Here is a 19,783-nt window from a genome sequence, read left to right as displayed (position 1 = left end):
AATGTGAATACTGTGTTCTCACTTCATCAGATGAGGTTTCATCCATGTGGCAAGTCCTATGAATGAGAGGAGAGAGTATGCCCCGAAGTCTTTATTTTCATATTGCTTGAGCTTTATTTTAATCTCATTCTTGATCATGATTAATTAATGCTTCTCTCCCTGGACATTATTTCAGACTAGAAATATGCTTTTTGCAATTCAACCATCCATTGCATCCTGACAAAGAAATCAAACTGCCCTCCCTAAGAATCAGAGACAAAGAATCAAAATCTGTCGACTTCTCAGGAAAAGATCCCATCTTAAAACCATACTTCAAGAAAGTTATTTTATTTTCTTGATTGATTCTTACAGCTCAATACATTTTAAATCAATAGAAAGATTTCAGTAGACTTCGAAGGACTTTGGAGTTCTTTTCTTTTGCACGAGAAGAGCAACAAAGGTCATAGGAAATTAATGGCATATCTCAGAATCAGTGATGAGTTGACTTGGGTTACAGTTTTTACTCCTGAAATGTGTACAACCCCTTCTGTACCTACTCTTTTCCATTTTGTTTACTTTCCTGAACTAAAGAAGGATTGCTGAACAGATCTAGGAGTGGTATTGACACAGGTGACCACAGATTACCACATTATTACACTTTTACTAAATCATGTTAACAAGGCTTATTAAACTCTAAGGGTGTCATGTAACACAGCTCTGAAACTAAAGCAGATGGTATTAACTTGCATTTTTTGTGGCATAACAGAGGGAGCATGTTTCACTCAGCTGACACCTCTGATTCCAGCAAACTGGTGTCACTATCTTCCTGGAGTTAGATTTTTTTTTGTTAAACATCTGAGGTGCTTTTACTCCAGACTCGAACAGCACATGTCTGTATTCAGTGCCTGTAAACTTTGAGCCCTTCACTAACTCCACAGAAAGAACCCAGACCAGACACGGAAATCAGTTATTAGTTAGCACCTACCAACATCTGACATTTCAGGAATGCTGGCATTGTAAACGTCCTTTGTAAACATTGGCTCATTGTCATTGATATCGTGGATCTTAATGATGAACTCAGATTCTGGTTCCACTGGTCTTCCAGTCCTTCTGTTTACAGCCTGGGCACGGAGTATGTATACAGGCTTTTCTTCCCTGTCTAGTCTCTTTGTAGCCTGGATGTCACCAGTGTTTTCGTTGATAATGAAGAGGTCTCCTGCTCCATCTCCGGAAAGGATGTATTTAAGTGATCCATCTCCTTTATCCTGGTCTGAATGCAGCTGGTGGTGAAATGGGAATAAATAAAAAGAAAGGAAAATAAATAATTGGGACACAATTCCAGATACTTTAACTGATATCATGATATATGCTTTACTATTATTAATACTCAGATAAAAGTCTGTACATTGCTTTTGGGAAAAGAGTTGATATCACAGCAGAAGCAGTGAACAGATAGAGTTGTGTCTTGATGTCAGAATTGAAATGGCCTGCAATATTATAAGAAATTGCCCAAGGAGAACCATGAACTGAAGCTGCAGACCACTTTCCCAATCTAAATATACATCAATTAACTCTAAATGCTAGTGGCCTAGGTGAAATCCTAGAAATATGTAGAGCAATGAGATCCTACAGTGGAAAAACCAGTGGATTCAGGAATTGCAGTAAGGAAAAACCAGAAAGTAGCCAGCCAAGCCACTTCTTGAGTTTAAATTTTGGATGCTTGGTTCTTACACGTCATGGACATCATGTAATATACCACACAGTGCACAATAAAATGACATACTAAATACATACACAAATAGCAGATAAATACATGCATTCACGGATCTGGCAAATTGAGGGCAGAGGCAGGCAGGCATACTAGACCATTATAGCACTGGAAGGGAAGAGATCAGTAGCTTTATCCAAACGGACACGGACCCAACTGAAACTTGGTGGGGAAAAGTGAAAGAGGAGAATAATGGTAGTTAGCATACAAAGTATGAACTGCCCAAAACATCATCTTTTTTTTCCCAGATTTCCACATCTCTTGAAATGCTGTTTACTACACACAAAAGGTGTAACTGACTAAATCATACCCTTATGGGTGTTCCTTTGATAAAAGCTTATTTATTCCCCCAGTCTTAAAGTCAAGGATAGTTACATTACAGAAAATAAAAATTTAAAAAAAGAAATATTAAAATGGCTTCTAAAATCAGAGCATAGGCGACAAAATTAATGGGAAAAAAATCTGTTAGGTAGCAAGATTCCTGGAAATTGTTTCTCTCATAGTGAAGAGATTTTTATGAGTCAAAAAAGTTGGACTTTCTCAACCAGCTCTGTGCTTCTCTTTTCCTGAATAAAAGTTAGAAAAAAACCCCTAGTTGACTGTGTGGTAGAGTACTTAGCATTGCTGGATAGCATGTTTTGTAGAACAGAAAGATTTGTAGATTGAAAGAATCTTGGCATAGACTTCACCAGTGCCTGGCTATGCCCCTACCATGCTGGAACGGCAGCCTCCAGCATTAGCTTATGGTCAACGTTTTGGGTTTCCTCCAACTTTCTGCCCAGATCAGAAACCTACTGCCAAACCACTTGAGGGCACTGTGCTCCGCTCTGTGCACATATGCCTATGATCCCTAGAGAAAGCACGCTTCATGCAACAAGTTTGCCTCTAAGGGCAAAACACTCTGTCACCACACATACCCAAACTGTCCAGTAATACAAAATATCATAACTGTAGCAAGGTTAATCATTAGCAGATATGCTGAAGCACTTTTCGTAATTTCCTGCAGGGAGAAAATGGGCATTCTGTGTAATTTTGCACGGAGCCCTTTTTCCTGATAATAAGAATAATAAGTAAGTAGTTTCTATGCAGCATTTTTCATAAGCAGATTTAACAACCCTTCACAAAATCAGTCAATACCATTTGCTCTGCTTTTAGGATAACAAAGCACAGTTTCCCAGTCTTGAAACTTGGAATAGAGTTTAGGTCTCCTGAGTCCTATTCAGTTGGCCAATTCCCTCAGCCATGAGGCCTAGAGGAATTATTTATTAGACACACCCTCAGACTCTAAAAAACATCTATCAGCTTGTTAAGAAGTTAGACTAGGAGTCTACCACAGGAAGTAATTTCAACAGATTATTTGATTAGAAGTTTTCTCAAAGGCAACCTGCAACAGAAAGGCATGAAAATAATTTTGTCTTTAAAATTGTGTATTTTTATGATTGTTTCACACCAAAAATTCAACTTTTGTTTGCCTTGAAAGCCTCTTTAACTTTGTAACATACAGGGACAAAAACAGCCCTCAGTAACAGACTATCATTAATTCTTATGAATCATGGAATAGTGCTGTTTTGAGACTTGGTACAGGCTGAACTCCTAAGCTCATTTTTATCATCGTTTTAATTAAATTTAGTTTTAATCAACAAAGCAGCAAAAAAATGGTCAACACAGAAAACGTGTTGGAACCACTGGAACAGTCCTCCATAACATTCTTTACCTAGCCCAGGCCACCTAAAGAGCTAAAAATGGAAACTTGTAGGGTTTTTTTACATCAATTGTTTATGAAATTTCCACTCCTCCTCCACAATTAATTCACCTGTGTAAGACCCATTATGACTCTGGACATCAAGACATATCTCGGAGTCATCAATATTGAGAATGAGGATCTGGTCTTCATCTAAGGTTCAATCTCTAGACTTCCAGTTAAACCACTAACTTTTGAAAATAAACATTCCCTCTGACAAGGTCTTTTCCAACTTTGATATCTTTATTTTTACAGCCTTCCTAAGACATGACAGAACAAACTAAGTGATCAGTTAGGCAGGCTGTACGCGGATTATTTACTGTGAGAGTGAGACTTGGGTGAGGTCATGTCCTACATACCCATGTATAATACATAGAGCTAAGGCTGGCTGAATGCCTGTTCTTCAAACCAACAACAAACTTACAGTGTGTCACCATGTGTGGCCTTGTGAATCTGGTTCACAAAGGGTCTAAAAAAGTGTGACTAAAATCTGTTTGATTTCAGTAAAGGATAGGAGAGGATAGGATAGTTGTCACCCTAAGGGGATAGGCTTCTATCACACCACAATCAGCATCAACTGCTTAACTGCTGGGCCAAAATAGTTTGGATGTTGTTCCCTTTTATTCAGAAAAAAGTTTTTATGTATGAAAAAAGCCAAACAGATCTCTAGAAAAGTTTCTTATACATAAATATGCAGCATTCACTTATGAGGAAAACATCCAAAAAAAAGACTTATTATTTTATATTACATTATCTGTCCTTGACTGTTTGCTGGGTAGAAAAGTTTTATCCAAGCAAAGTTTTATCCAATCTTCTGGTTTATTTTTCCTTAAGTGTCAGTTTATTTTGGAAGCAATGTTTTGCTTGTGTGACCTACATGAAGAGGGAAATTGCTACTGTAATCAGGATAAAAAGAAATAAATTGGGAATAAAACTAAAGGACAAAAAGAATGGTGCAAGTTGAGGCCAGAAGGAAGGCCTGGAGGCAAGATGTGCTTTAAAATACAGGGGGGTTGTATATAGAAACACCACTGTGAGGTTATGAGGATGAAATCAATGGTAATAACAAACCCATTTTCCTTTGTTTTTCACTATCCAGACAACTCATTGCAAAGAAAATGATGAGGTATGTGCATAAATTATACTGCAGATGCTTTTAGCAGGGCTGATGCTAGCCAATACATGATATTATAGCTTCACTCTGTGTACTAACCTGTGTTGCAGAAGAGGGTCCATTATCCTATGCATAAAGTTAGTCAAATAAAAGGGCCATGGCAGATAGTCATGAGATAGAATAATATGTTTGGGACACAGAGCTCATGTCATGTGGGGTATCATATTACCAGTCCTCAAGACAAAGTTACTTCAGCCAAAGATTTTAGGACTCCACATTAAGACAGATTTTATACTTCCACAGGAACTCCGTGTTACTCAACACCATTCATTTCAATCAGTGGCTGAACTGAGCAATACCCCAAAGGTAAGCAAAATTGTGAAGAACTAAGTCTATGCAATAAAAAGTAAATGCATCACCAATTGCACTGTATTAATATTATAGTAAATTGATTCATTCAGAATCTAATCTGAACAGTCTTGTGACATTGTCCATCAATCACTGGCTAAGGCTGAGGATGAATTAAAGATTTTACTATGCCCTAGGCATACTTTTACTCGGTTTAATACCACTGTTAAGTGAACCATCTGGTTTGCTTTTAATGACTTACAGTCAGATAAAAACTCTCCAGCCTTTTTCTTTCTTCTGCCTCTCCCAAATGTTACAGCCCAAGCCATTCAAATACATTTGCCTGGACGTGGGGAAGATTTCATTCCTCCTGAAGGAAGAGGCATTTAAAGAGCACACAGGGTTGTAGCATTAGCTGCTTGTATTGGACATTCTGCTTGTTGTCATATACTTAATTACTTTAAAATGAGACCTGGTTGTTTTTTGGTTTTGGGTTTTTTTTTCAAATTAACCACAATCTGGAGTAGCCTTGTTTCCTGCAGTATCTCTGGCAGCACCTTCCAAAATCTCCAAGGGTGGTGGCAATGGGGTGTCTTCAGCACAACAACAAGGAAAAGGCAAGTGATATCTATGCTCAAAGTATTTGTACACAAACTTTTTTTTAAATTTATTTCTGGAGTGAATGTATGAACAGCATGTGTGTTCATCTTGACTAGATAGCATTGCTTTATTTTAAAGTAACATTCCAGAAAAATTTTACCAGGGTTTTAAAAATTAAGTTGGACCCATTCTACACACTCAGGAATTACTTCAGCAGAGAATTTATGTAGGAAGACTTTAAGGGGATGTTTCATGTGCTTTTGCAATAAGACTATAAACTGACATGGTGTGGGGGATAGCGTCTGCCCAGGTGGGTGATGGCAGGGCCTGTCCTATGGCCTGTCCACTGCCCCAGACAGGAGCAGGGCACCCCTGGGTGACTGGAGCAGCCCCAGCCCTGGGTATCAGGTGCCTCCTGGGAATAGTGATGGCTGGGCAGGGCTGTTGGGAGCTGGAGACCTGCCCTGTTGTGGTGTTTCTGGGGCAGGGGCTGCTGACCCCATGGGGTTGACAAGGGGCCCTGGGCTGTGGGCAGATGGACAGGGACAGTCAGGGCTGGGTGGTGCCCTCAGGGCCCTTTTCTAAACATGGTTAATTCAACTTGAGATGAAACTGTATGAAACAGTAGTGCAAACTGTATGATAAAAGTGAGATCCCATATGTTTTAATAGGTTAAGACTAACCATAAACTTTTTTTTTTTGTGTTTAATGAAATACACTAGAGAGAAGTGGCTTTCTAGCATGGATATTTGTAACAAGGTTGTACTGAAAATGTACTTTTGCAGCTGTGGTAATTAAATTCCAAAAAATTGAAATTGCAGGCTGTGGATATTCTCTCCAGAATTAAATAATGCTCCTCCTCTACCTCACTGTATAACACTGATTTAAACAGCAGTTAATGTCATTTAGGAAGTGGCTTTAGGTTATGAAAGACAGTTGTAAATTGCAGTTTAGCTCCCACAAATGTCATATTGCTGGTTACAATACCTTGCAATTTGGTGGGTAAAATGGTTTTTCATTCACCCTACCGACCATGTTTCCTTTCCTTTTGTGAATATTACATGCTAGTCACTGAATTTCAGAGCAAAGAACCTCTGCAAAGACCAAAGTCAATTGACCTTGGGATGTACACATTGAAGCATCAACCTACAATTATCCACAAATAAACTGTCTCTTGCATCTTATTATTTGTTTGTATTTATAAGAGCGACTTGATATTCTGGGGTTGCTGTGGTCACATTTTTGCCTCCTAACACAATAATGAAATTGACATCAATTATTAAAATAGTAAGCACTCGGTAGGTAGCTAACAAAGATAATCATGGTTTTACTCTTGGCAGTATTCATAGCACACGATTTTGCTCCAAATTTAATATATCCAAACACCAGAATCCTGTCTAGTAATGAACAAATTCAACCACATGTACTCCTTGAGGTTACACAGTGCAATGCTAAAGCATTCAGAAAGACAAAGCATTCAAAATGAGACTGCTAATACTGTAATAGTAAGAGTAATAACAACTTTGCACTCTTCACTGGCTCTCCTGGTGGTCTGTACCCCTACAGCACCAACCAACCCCTCAATTAGTAAAACAATCAGCATTGATAATATCACCAAATAATTAGCACCTAAGTTTTCATTCTACTTGGTAACTGTGTTAAAAGGAAAATGTCACTGGTTTGGCACATTAGGTAATAAGTATTTATATGTATTTTGCTTGAGTTTAAATACAAGCTTCTTTCTAATGCAGAAAAAATACCACCAAAACGCTATATATGTGTTCCATATACCTACATATACACACAATATTTCATGCATCATCAGGGCAAACAGCTATACAAATAATTTATTTCAAGACATAAAAGATCCTTTCTTCCAAAAAGACATTCCACAAGGTCCACAGGGAGATCCAGCATCACCAGAAGCAACAGATTTCCCAGGGACATGTGTGCTATGTTCTTCTGGTCTCAGTTATGGTAAGCTCTAGATCCTTTGGTACACCATATAAACTCTCTACCTAATTCATCCCTGGAGCCAAAGCCTCCAGCTCTTCCTCATATCCCTTACCTCACTGTGTGGTGCTGTTTACTTTCTGCTCCAGCCCTTGTCCTCAAATCCTCTACACTGCAAAATGATGGTACTTCTTATGTTTCCTACATACTGGTTGGAGAAGAAATAGCATGGGCTGCAGCTGGTAGTTTATATGTATATTTATGGAACAGCCAGCTGACCAAACAGTCAGGGCACAATGTAGGTTTATTTGCCTGATGCAGCTACTGTTCTTCAAACTGTACATGAAATTTATGATTTTGACACCTTTATTCCTCTGTAAAATTCAAGTGAAGTAAGTTAATGGACTTTAGAACTATTTAGAAGAGAGGACTATTTATCTCTACAGGGATAGAGGCTAGATCACTGAAGCTAGTTACAGAAGGTTGGATCCTAAAAAGTAATTTGGAAGACAACGGCAGAAAGATGCTACAGTGATTCCAAACCTTGTTGGTGTTTACAGAAACTAGAACAGATGATTCCTTTTCATTTCTATGTAAAACAATTTGAAGATTATATGAAGCTATATATTCTATAGCCTCAAAAATGGAGAGACAGAATTCGAAGTAAGATTCAAACACTTGCATTTTCAAAGAAAATAAAACAACAAAAAAAAATCTGACAAGATTAAATAGAAATGCAAACAGACCCAGTGCTACCAGATCACAGCACCATGATTCCTGATGAACAGCTGTCAGAAACAGCACTCTCACACAGAGGTTGTATTTAAATTGTTCCAACAGGCACTTAAAGGAGGTTCCCACTTTTTTTATCTCCTAACTAACCCAAAATCTGCTGTCTTAAGCAATCACCAGTCTTCATTTTTCATCACTTTCTTGATGTAACAGATGTCACGGTTTACAGAATAATTAAGTTGGATAACTATAGTAAGTGATCGGTTTACTACACTAAGTATAGTTCTTACACTATAGTTAATACAATAAACCTGAATATGGCTCAGTGTGACTGATTCCTGAGTGTTTGAGTTTGTTAATGTAGTTTTAACTTGCTTGTCTCTCACCATGCCTAGTGATGAAAAAAGTGCAACAGGTACACAGTTCCTATTTCAAGAAATAGCTGCTCTGGTGACAAGAAATACGCTTGTTTCCCAAAATAGATGTGCTGTTCTTGCATTATTTTTCTGTTTTAAGAACCTCCTCCCACATACATACATTCTTCCTCATCCTGCATTTATAGATAATAATTCCATATGCTCTTGTTATCTTTCTTGCTAGGCTACAGTCTTTGCTTCCAAAATAGGCACTTCTGAGTCCTCAGCTGGAATTCCGTTTACAACCCCAGTCTCTTGTTTTCAAGACAAGTGGATTCCAAAAAGAGCCAGTGAAGAAAAGGCCAGATGTGAAGGGCTAATGCTCCTAGCTCATTTTCTGTAATTGCTGCATTTCAGTTGGCCTTCCTTCTGCACAAATGGACTTAGGTCTTATGACAACAATGTTAATATTTTCCTGAGTTAGAAATGAGTAAAAACATTTGCCATTTTCATTGCTTTATCTAACTAGTTCTTCCTGACCAAAATATTCAGGTGTTTTTTTCTCCTTCTCCTGCTCCTTCTCCTTCCATTTTATGATCAGGCATTGTGTATTAGATTCTTTTCTTAATAACTCCTATTTCATGAACATTGCATTTTTTCCTGTTTCTATTCCTTCCATTTCTAATATCACCCTTTTCTTACTGTAATATATTCTTATCAGCAATAAGGGATAAGATTCAGGACTGAAATCAAGAATCATAGAATATGCAGAGTTGGAAGGGACCATTAAGGTCATTGAGTCCAACCCCTGAATAAAAATATTAAATCTGTAAAAAATAATGAAACAGAGCACTGAAGAATTACTGAGGTTACAGAAGATTTTTGCATTTTGTGGTGTTGGTTTCTTTGGAGTTATTGAAAAATATACTATGTCTGTCTGATTATGCTTACTTTCTTGGTCCTTAAGAATTAGTATAGCAAAACCAGGAATACTTTAATACCTAGCTTATTCAGCTGTGGATTCCATTAATATAATAATACATAAAAGGCTGTGTTTTTACACAAAGAATATCTGCAAGATACTTCATTTAAGAAAACTGTATCAGCCATGGTTGCATGCAAACTGGCAAATTAGCAGAAAAACTCAGTAAATATTGAAATAATAATAATAAAATAATAAAAGATATAGAAATCCGATACTTGGACTATTAAAATATACATCAAATGCTTTATTAAGACAATCACCTCAGTGTATAACAATACCCTCTATGGGTCCCCTTTAACCTAAGTACTGGCTTTTACACATACACAAAAAAAGCTTAAATTGCAGCCACTGCAAACAGGGAAAAAGCTGTATGTCAGGTAGAAGTGTTCAGTAACAGGAGTAAGGTCTACAAAAATATTGTCCTGATATCAAGAACTAAAGGAGAAATTACCAAAAAAATCTAGAGAAAAACATCAGGGTGATGCTATCTTTCTGTTTCTTGAGAGTATAAAAATGTTAGTGAACTTTCTCATTCATTCTCAAACGTAGCAGTGCCAAACCGTTCCCTGTAAATGAATGACACTAAGAGAGGCTAAAACCAGTTTTGTGCTGATGAACAATTTCAGAAAACGAATGGACCAAAAGGCGCTAAGCATATTTCAAGATTCAGAAGCAACCCAGTACTCAAAAGGCAAACTGAGTATAAGAAAAAGATAGTGGCATTTCAAAACAAACAGAACATAGAAAAGGCACTATAATAAGAATACAGGGTGCTGAGGAGAAAAAAAAAGATTGAGAAATAAAGTATAAAGGACAATGGAATAAGAGTCTGTCATTAAATCAGGGATAAGAGGCAACTTGTTCTCTCACTGTGGAATTTCAGACTCACACCCTTCATGCAGGCTGGAAGGTCCAGGCAGGCTGGAAGGCTCATTTTACTCTCATTTTGTGAGGGCCATATGTTAGGCCACATGGCCTGAGAAAGACAGAGACAACAGTTTGGCTGATTTTGGGATCCTTGGTTTATAGAATAGGCTGCCCAAAGAGTAGTTGGGAACTTGCTTTAAATGTATGAAGCTAAGAATAAACGCATACTCTGGTGACTCACAGAGTTATTACACACCCTTCAAAATCACAAATGGGGTTTCTAACCTGAAGTGCAAACATGTAGCCACAGCTAATCAGCTTTGCAAAAAATCAATTGGAACGTGTCAATCCTTTCAACATTGCCTTGGGCCTCTCAACTCTTTCCCCTCCTTGGTTCCCCAGCTGCTTCTGCTCTTCACTGTGATTAAATAGGGACAATGGCACAAGAGCTTTTGTCCTGCACTGCAGTACACCAAAATAGCTAGGTACTTTATTCTGATGGCCCTTCTCTCTAGGGGCCACTTATTATCAGATCTTAATGGATATTTGGCAAAGCTGCAAACTAGGTAAAGGTACCTCATGTTCTCCTGAGCTGAGTGCTGCTTAGCACTGCTGTGGTAATGCAGTTTTATTTGTTCCTTTTCCTATTATCTCTAAGCCCAATTATAGCAGGAATTTACAAAGTTTGCCTTTACAAACAGGTCTTTAATTTATAAGGCACAAGAGACTGTGGTGTCAAGTCTCTGATCTCTATACATATGGGTTCTTGAGTTTCGTGTTCTTTTATCAAACTTCTTGCTTTTCTTTGAACTACTGTATAACACTAAGAAAGACAGTTTTCCTTTCAGACTCTAAGGAGCTCAAAACAATTCTGACTCTGAGTAATAACTGACCTCTCACTTAAAAAAAAAAATCCATGGCTGTGTACTGAATTTTCCCAGTTATACTTAGAGCAGTTGGGTTTCATTATGCCTTTGAAAGATCAAAGAGCCCTCTCCAGCTAAACAGTAGTGATGGTAACAATAGAGAATTGTACAGACTTCTGCAATTACCCTAACAAATGCATGGAGATCTGGTTCTTCTCTGAGAGAAAGCCAAGGCAGTTTAAACCCCGTTTTATGCTTTAGGTGCATCTATTTAAGCATCTGGCATTTCTTTGTCATACCGACCACCGTTTCTTTTTGCCAGTGTTTTCAAACTGTGTGATAGAAACAGTACCTGGTAGACATGAGAATTTGTTTTTGTGGAGACATTAGCACTCACCTACCAAAAAGCATAAAGGACTTAGCCAACACCACACTTGTCACATTCTAGCTCAGGTACTAAAACCTCTCTTACATGAATAGCTGAGCAGAAGATTAGAATAGATTAAAAAATTATTTTCCTATCTAGTGCATCCATTTTAGTGATCAGGAATGAAAATTCAAGCCTTTGAATTCTTGAAGGAGCCATACAAGTCATTTTGGTTTAGGAGACAGACTTCCCATCACTGCAAAGTCAGTCATTGACTGACTTAACTGAAAAGTCAGTCATTGAATTCAAATGTGCGTCTGAAAAACTAAATGGGAAACTTAGTTTGAGGCATCACTGATGATTTTTTTGGTATACAGAAAAAAATACAAACAAGGAGTGAAGCACTTTTAAGAGTATCTCTGACAAAAACATGAGATATGCAAGGGAAAGATAGGCTTGTAGCTGCAAATACAGGACTGGCAGGTTTTAGTACTGTCTTTGTCAGAGTCTTCCTGTCTGATCTTAGATCACTATTTGATGCTTCTACGTTCTCCCTGCAGTAAAATGTAGGTTGTTAGTAATGTCCAGTTCTGTACGTAGCGATTATAACATGATTTGAGAGCCTTGGGTGTAATTTGTTCTGTGTTAGTTTGTGGAAGGACTGAGGACCATTTAACTGGAATCAAGATTAGCAATACTGTGGCTTTGCCGCTGCCTGCTGCATTTAAAGGTTTGGGGGATGGTCTATTCTTAATGCAGCTGCAAAGGTAGAAGATCTAATTGTTCTCAGGCTTTTGTTATTATCCAAGAGCTGAAGGTTACTGTCACCACAGATTTGGATGCGGTAGATAGGGGAGTTTCTGCACTCTGGGGCTGGCTATATTAGCTCAAGTAACATTTTGAGGTATCTTAAAAAATCCATGAAAATGAATATATGTGCTTTCATATGTGGGGTTAAGAAAAATTAAGTGCCTGACTTGTAATGACATTCAATGGGAACAAAATGAGTCCCTAAAGGGATGCATGCCTAAACACCCATTTTTCAATTAGAATTGTGCCTACAATTCAAGAGCATCAACTTTCTTTACTGCTTTTTTCCAATTCAGAGGGAAATTAATTTCAATATCCTCATATCCTTCAACTGACTATAACAGGACTTCTGTCCTGTACTGCATTGGTCAATTAAAAAAGGAAACTCCCACAGTAGGAGATGACAGCAGGTATTCTGCTGAGATTAGGAGAAAATATTTTTTTTCAGAAAAGAGTACATTCAGCAAACATTACAATTAATAATTTGGTTTAGTATATGTGCCTTACTCTCAAAATTACATGAGGCATATACTTAGTGGAATCATTCTGTATTATACGTTTGTCTTTCATTTCTCTGTGAATTTACCCAGGGACAGTTGATTACTCTTTATCAGCGGTCAGAATTACCTATTTAATCACTGACAAAATGTTTTCTTTGAAGTATTGAACTTTCAAAAATGCCTCTTAATTAAATAGTAAGCAAATATAGCACCTTAATTAAGGCATATGAGCATGTACCTTTCTAACTCAGTGAAAACCTCCATTCTCCTGTGGGAGTAGGGGAGAATCTATCTTAAAGACGAACTAGAAAACAAAACAAAACAAAAAAACCCTTGGCCAGAAATGTTTTTACTGGGATATAGTTGAATAAAACATTAGGCTTCTTCGACAAGTAACAGGTTCTGACTACTCCCCTGATGGATGCGCTTGAAAGCAAATGCTCATCCTTTGCTTACTGACAAAGGTGACCCTTTGATATTCTGAGTGCTTGATGCTGACAATCAAACACTGAAATGTGTGTATGAATTTTATATGCTATATAAGTGTGTGTGTCAGTGAGGAAAGTAGGGGGATGGAGAAGGGAGGATATAGACAAACACTAAAACAGATGAGAACCAGCATTCAGATTTAAATGAAGACTCAAACAAAAAGAAAATTAATTCATATCCACAGGTTTAGTTGAATCTTTAATCTATTTGTATGCCCCTATCATCTAGTTCTACAATTCAGAAGCTGGGGAAAGGAAAAATATCTCCATTCTCTCATGTTCCCAGACTTTGTTTCTAACAAAAGTTTCCATTGTGTAAACAGATAATCAAGGATTTGTGAGAGAGCGGATGCAATCTAAAAGCCCATACATTTAACTCTCAACAGAACCCTCTTGAGGAAGACTGCCCAAGTAGGGAAATGTTTATAGTAAACTTTAGCCAAGTCCGGCATTGAGCAGATTCTTCTTTCAAATAAGTATTCCTCAAACAGCATTAGCGAGGCTGTGAAGGGACAGCTCACATGACTTGAATGCTGCAGCAGAAGGATAGGTCTTTTATAAAAGTCAGGTCAGGAAGGCAAGGAGGTGGATTAGCAAACCATTAGCTCATGTAGATGGAGCTTTGCTTTGGAATAGATGATAAATCAGTTGAGATCTTGTGGGTAAGAGGACAGGCCAACACAAGACACCTCCTCTGCCACAGACTGTCTGCTCAAAGAGATGAAGTAGATAAAGCCTTCTTTAGACAGATGGAGGAAACCCTGTGACTGCAGGTCATAATACTCATGGAGGACTTTAATCATTCTCATGTTTGCTGGAAGGGCAATACGTCTGTGTGCAAGCAACCCAGGTTTCTGCAGAATGTCCTAAGACAACTTCTTCACCATGGTGATCGATCAGTTGACCAGAGGATGTGTTATGTTGGACCCATTAGTCATGAAAAAAGAAGAATTGCTTAGGGATATGGAACTGCAATTTGCCCACAGGCCCCAAAGTGCCTTAAGCCTAGCAGACAATTCTGGTAAAGTGAAGCATTATCCACAGCAGACACAAAACAATAAATCACGTGCCTTTTAGGTAAATTGGACACACTCGGTTCCATAAGAAAACATCGGATGCATCTAAAGACGGTGACAGTGATTAAATGTTTCTTCCTATACTGTCTGACAACTCATAGTCTTTGGGGAAGGTTCTTACATTCTGAAAATAGGTAAAGTCACACCAATTCTAAAGAAGGGCAAGAAGAAGGACGTGGGAACTAGAGACTGGACAGCTATATCTCAGTTCCATCATGGGTTATAAAGCAAATATGCTTGGAAGCTATATTCAGGTACATGAAGGAAAAGGTGATTTGGAAAAACCAACGTGGATTTAGTAGTGGAAAAATCATGCTTCACTAACCTAATTGCCTTCCATGACAACATGGATGGCACAGGGAACAAGTGCAGTGAATACTGCATGACTTTAACAAGGCCTTTGGCCCACAGTATCCTGACAGACAAATAAGTGAGATATGGATAGGAAAGATGTCCAATTATAAGGAGGGTGGAAAATTCTCTGGATAGCCAAGTTCAAAGGGGGGTATGAAGACTGATCAGTGACACATTACTAGTGATGTTCCTCAGGAGCTGACACTGGGTGTTCATGCTGCTTGATGTCTTTATTAATGACTCAAATTATGGAATGCATCCTCAGCAGTTTGCAAATCATAAAAAAATGGAGTCTGGTTGGGTTAAGCACTCTCAATATTGAGAAGATAGAGCTCTTATTTGAAGGGATCTCGACAACCTGGAGAAAGGTACTGATGAAAACATCATGAAGTTCAGCACAGGCAAATACAAAGTCCTGCACCTATGCTGGAATAATCCCTTGCAGCAGTACAGGCTGGAGAGAAAACAGTTTTGCACTGCAGTATCTGGGCATTTCAGTAAACAATAAATTGGATGTGAATCAGCAGTGTGTCCTTGCTGAGAAGAAAGCCAAGTGGTTTGCTTTAGCAAAAGTACAGCCTGTTAGCTTGAGGGCATTTATCATTCTCCTCCATTCAAAGTTTGTGAAAATACAGCTGGAGTACTGCATCTAGTTTTGCCCTTCCTCTGTACAAGAAAGATATTAACATATTGCAGTGAATTTACAGAAGGGTTACCAAGAGGATATAGAGAGCTGAAGCATGTGATGTACAAGGAGAGAAGAGAGAAATGGTTTTGTTTAGAAGTAAGACAGGAAGGTCTACTATCTGGCAGGAGTGATATTCAGTCCCAGACTTCAGGTTCAAGATCCAACATAGCTGTTACATGCATGTTCATTCTGAGTGGAGAACCTGGAATTCTTTCAGTGAGAATATTCGTGTTCATGCTCTCTCAGTTATATAATATCTAATATTCATGAAAGAAAAGCATTTTTAAGCACATATAATTGGTATGATACTATCAGTCTAAAAACTGTTGAGGAAATGGTACATGAAATATTTCTGTAGGTAAAATAAGGTATTTATCAGGTGAATGGCGTAGATCCTGACAGGCTTTCTTAGCATGAGGGTCAAGCTCACACCAGTTTACTATTACCATGAATATACATGCAAAAGTCTTCATCCACAAGCATTAACTCCTTGCCCGCAACCCCCTTGGCAGTTGCTATGCTTCAGCTGTACAGGACATTCTGTGAGTAATTTTAGCAGCTGTAAGCAGCGTTAACTGTGCTTTAAGCAACTGACCTGAAATGTGTAAAACTACATGAAGTGGAAAGGAACTGTGAATGAGTGCTCTGACACCTCTGTTTGCATGCCCTTTAAATCCTCTGCCAGTGTCCTGATCAGCTTGATTATAAGGGCTGCTAGGTAGGAAGAAGTATGACATAGAGCCAAAAGCACAGTTACGTTGTTTGGTTGTCTTTTAGGAAGAACTTGACCTTCCATTAATGACAACATGATGCTAAACACGTAAATGATACAAATTACTTGAATGAACTCGATGTTGCCTTCCAACATGTAGATACAAAATGGGCAAAGATGACAAACATTCTAAAGATGACTGAATGATCATTACGTAAGCCTGTGTAGGACATTTAAAATCATCTTTGTTCCAACAGGCATCTAATGGTAAAATATCACTTGATGTTTCCCAAAAAGACAGAGTAAGAAATAGTGCCATAGAGACAATAGTCCTATACAGAGAAGCCATTTCAGCTGAGCTCTCCAAGAGCCCTGCCCTGTACCACATGGCATATGCAAGTTGGGGATAGAAGGACTGCAGTCTTCATTAAATGATATGACTCCAAATAAATAACTCTGTAAAGAAAACACTGGGAATGATAGTTCTAACACAAACATTGACTGATCTGTTTCCCCCTTCTCCTTTAAGCTTTTAACTCCCAGCTCACTCAGTATTTTATTTCTTTACAACCTTCGTTTTTCTCTTTTTTTTTTTTTGTAAAATTAGAAGAAAAGAGAGAAAGGATTGATACTTTTTCCTTCTCCTTTCCTTCTCGAGGGCAATTCTTCCCTTTCCTTCATCTGCCATCTCAGACTTTCATGATAACTACAAGCTTCACTGAATCTTGAAGTACTTGCAAGTGCATGCGGAGGTTTGTTTCACCCCATTAATGGTGAAAGCAAGCCACAGTCTGCATTAGCGCACATGGATCAACAGTAGGTGTTCACATCACAACACATTTTTGGTTTGTGTTTTGAAATGTTACACTGGCTGGCCACAGTTCCCAATCCGCTGCTGCCCCACTGTGAACCTATATTCACCAGTGAGGGAAATGGCAGCAAAAGAAAAGGGAGTTACCAACAATATGTTTAATTTAATAAAGAGATTTCTTTAAGCTTTATGGTTTACTATTTTCAGTAAGTAAACTGTAAACAAGAAATGGTGGAGTAACAATGGTTGTCTTAGGCCAGAAAGAGCGATTTTTCTTTTAGCTGTTGCCAGCCTTCAAGATCTATATTAATGATGTTGCAGCTTCATAGTGAGAACTTTACTGTTCCATACAAACAAATAAGAAAATAGTAATCACAGCTCCAAAAAGTAACCCATAATAAAGCATGAACTTCACATACACTGTCTCCTTGGAGAGGAAGATTAATATGTTCAGCAGTTTTTCTATATCTAGAAGCCTAGGGGCACACAATTCAGGATGATATGCAGATTGCTAAAAAGAGTAGAACAGGTTAATCTGTGAAAAGATATGACCCAAAATGTAAGGACTGGTATGAGTGGGTCACTAGCTGTGGAAAACAAAATTGTTACATTTGGGACACAAAAATGAAAAATAAGAATTAACAGAAATATTCCTTTGAGGGTCGTAGGATTTGCTTGCTTCTCTAGGTGGAATGAGAAGAAGAGGAGGAGGTTAGGTATCGTTACACTGTAAGTACTACCATGTGCCTTTATGTAGATAATGTGGTATGTTTGAAACAGATGGTTGTAAGGCTCTTATATTGTATAATATATTTGGATACAAGGATGATGCCAAGTAGATTCACAGTTATGATGATCGTAAACATTAACCATGCTATATTTCCTGCCTTGTCATTTTCTGAATAACATCCTTGCCCCACTCCACCCATTGCTCATTATCTCCCTTCTTAGCTTCCGTATGATGGTTTAAAATCTGCAAGCTGTTTTTGGATTGTTGTCCTGGGCCTCTAACCTCCCAACTGTCCCTCATTACAGAGTTATCTCTATTCCACAGAGACTGACAGTACAGAGAACTTCTATCAGTGCCAGTAAATCTTTCAAAGAGGAATATAAGACAAGTGTGTGTATGTGTGTGCAATTCAATACAGAAATGAAGGGCACTTGGGAAAGTCAAGTGGTGGAACATAAAATATGACTGATGGATGAGGAATAAAGGAAGTGCAGATGCGCCACAGCATTTGTTCTACCTTTTAAGAGAATGACAAGTATTCAGCCTACTGAAGTGGGAGGCAGGTGATCTAATCATATAAACTGAGGAGAGGGGGAAGGGAAGGGAAGAAGAACTCTGATTTTTTTTTTTTCCAATCTCAGTTTTGAAATTTCTGACTTTTAGCTGTGCAGAAGGTCTTTTAACCTCCCTATACATCAGTTTTGTCATGTGTAAAAGGCTGATCTTAATGCTTCTTTTACCACAGAGTTAAACATACCACTGTAATTAACTCATATTGTTACCCATAAAGGACCCTGTGACTTTCTTGTCAGTAGCATGAGTAGGAGTGCTATAAATGGCCCACAAAACCCCTATGTCCTGCTAAGAGGGAAGTTCCCCTGCAGAGTGGTGCAGATGGCAATTAGTGCTCCCCAGGGACCACAGCACTCTTGCAGTGATGAAGCGCTCGAGGGAGCCCAAATCTGGAAAGGTGTAAAACTTCAGTCTTCATCCTTCTGTGTAGTAAAGGGTGTGGTGGTCCTCTGAGAGGCACAATGTAAACTCAAAATTCATGTGGATCTTTAGCTGTGGAAAAAGACCATTGAGGACTTGCCAGAGACAGGGATGTAGCCCAGAGCTTTACGTACACTGTGGGCAGTGCTGCAAGCAACAGAGAAGCTCAGATTGACCTATGCAACATAGGGCTGACTGATAGTTGACTGCAGTTTTGCTGTGAGCCACTGCAAGCCCAGGAATTGTTCAGGACTGAGAGGTCGTTCTGAGATTGGCTCTTGGGCTGCCAGTTCTCAATACAGAATGCAGAATCTAGACCATGAGACAGGATATTCTGAGCATCAAAAACAAATTGAAAATTGCTTTGAGTATGCTCCCTGAATAAATAGAAGTTACAAGGGTAACTTTTAACTTTAGGCCTCATAAAGGTAACAAATAGTCACTATGTTTGGAAACTGAAGGCATCAGGCACATATCACAGTGCAAGCTGCAAGGCAAGGAAAACAAATACTGAGCACTCCCAACTGAACTGCATAAAGAATGTTAAAAGTGCACATAGGGAGTCATTTTGGTTTGACTTTTCACATCTTGCTTTTTTGGGGGAACAAAAATTTTGAAGGTAAGAACAGAATACTAGCATACTAAAGATCTGAGAGAAAGTGAAGATTTTTCTTGATAGTTATCATGCCATCCAAATAAGATATGATACCTTTTAACCACTGGAGTAATGTGACCCATTACTACCTCACATGCTGAAAAGGCATAGACTGTATTACATGGACTGTATTACATGACAATTAATTTCTTTGTTTAAATAGCCCATTGTGTGTGCTCACAGCCAGATACTTTTAACTAAGTACATTGCTTACTCCTTTTACTTGCAATGGCTTGGAGAGATTCTGTCTTTTGTTTGATTTACTTCTGGTGAAATACGCTGCTCTACTT

General features: G+C 38.4%; 1 protein-coding gene across 2 annotated transcripts in view; it reads right to left on the bottom strand.

Annotated features, from left to right (window-relative positions):
- Positions 1-19,783, bottom strand: part of LOC113966918 (cadherin-6) — a 103,501-nt gene that overhangs the window by 27,188 nt on the left and 56,530 nt on the right. For both annotated transcript variants that reach the window (XM_027682039.1, XM_027682050.1), the window contains exon 3: positions 965-1,259. In XM_027682039.1, the coding sequence (XP_027537840.1) occupies positions 965-1,259 (295 nt within the window). The remainder of the gene's footprint in view (positions 1-964; positions 1,260-19,783) is intronic.

Source organism: Neopelma chrysocephalum, unplaced genomic scaffold, assembly GCF_003984885.1.
Source record: "Neopelma chrysocephalum unplaced genomic scaffold, ASM398488v2 Primary Assembly neopelma1_22b, whole genome shotgun sequence".
Taxonomy (NCBI): domain Eukaryota; kingdom Metazoa; phylum Chordata; class Aves; order Passeriformes; family Pipridae; genus Neopelma; species Neopelma chrysocephalum.
The sequence above is the reverse complement of the archived record's forward strand: the minus strand, read 5'-3'. Positions and strand labels throughout refer to the sequence as shown.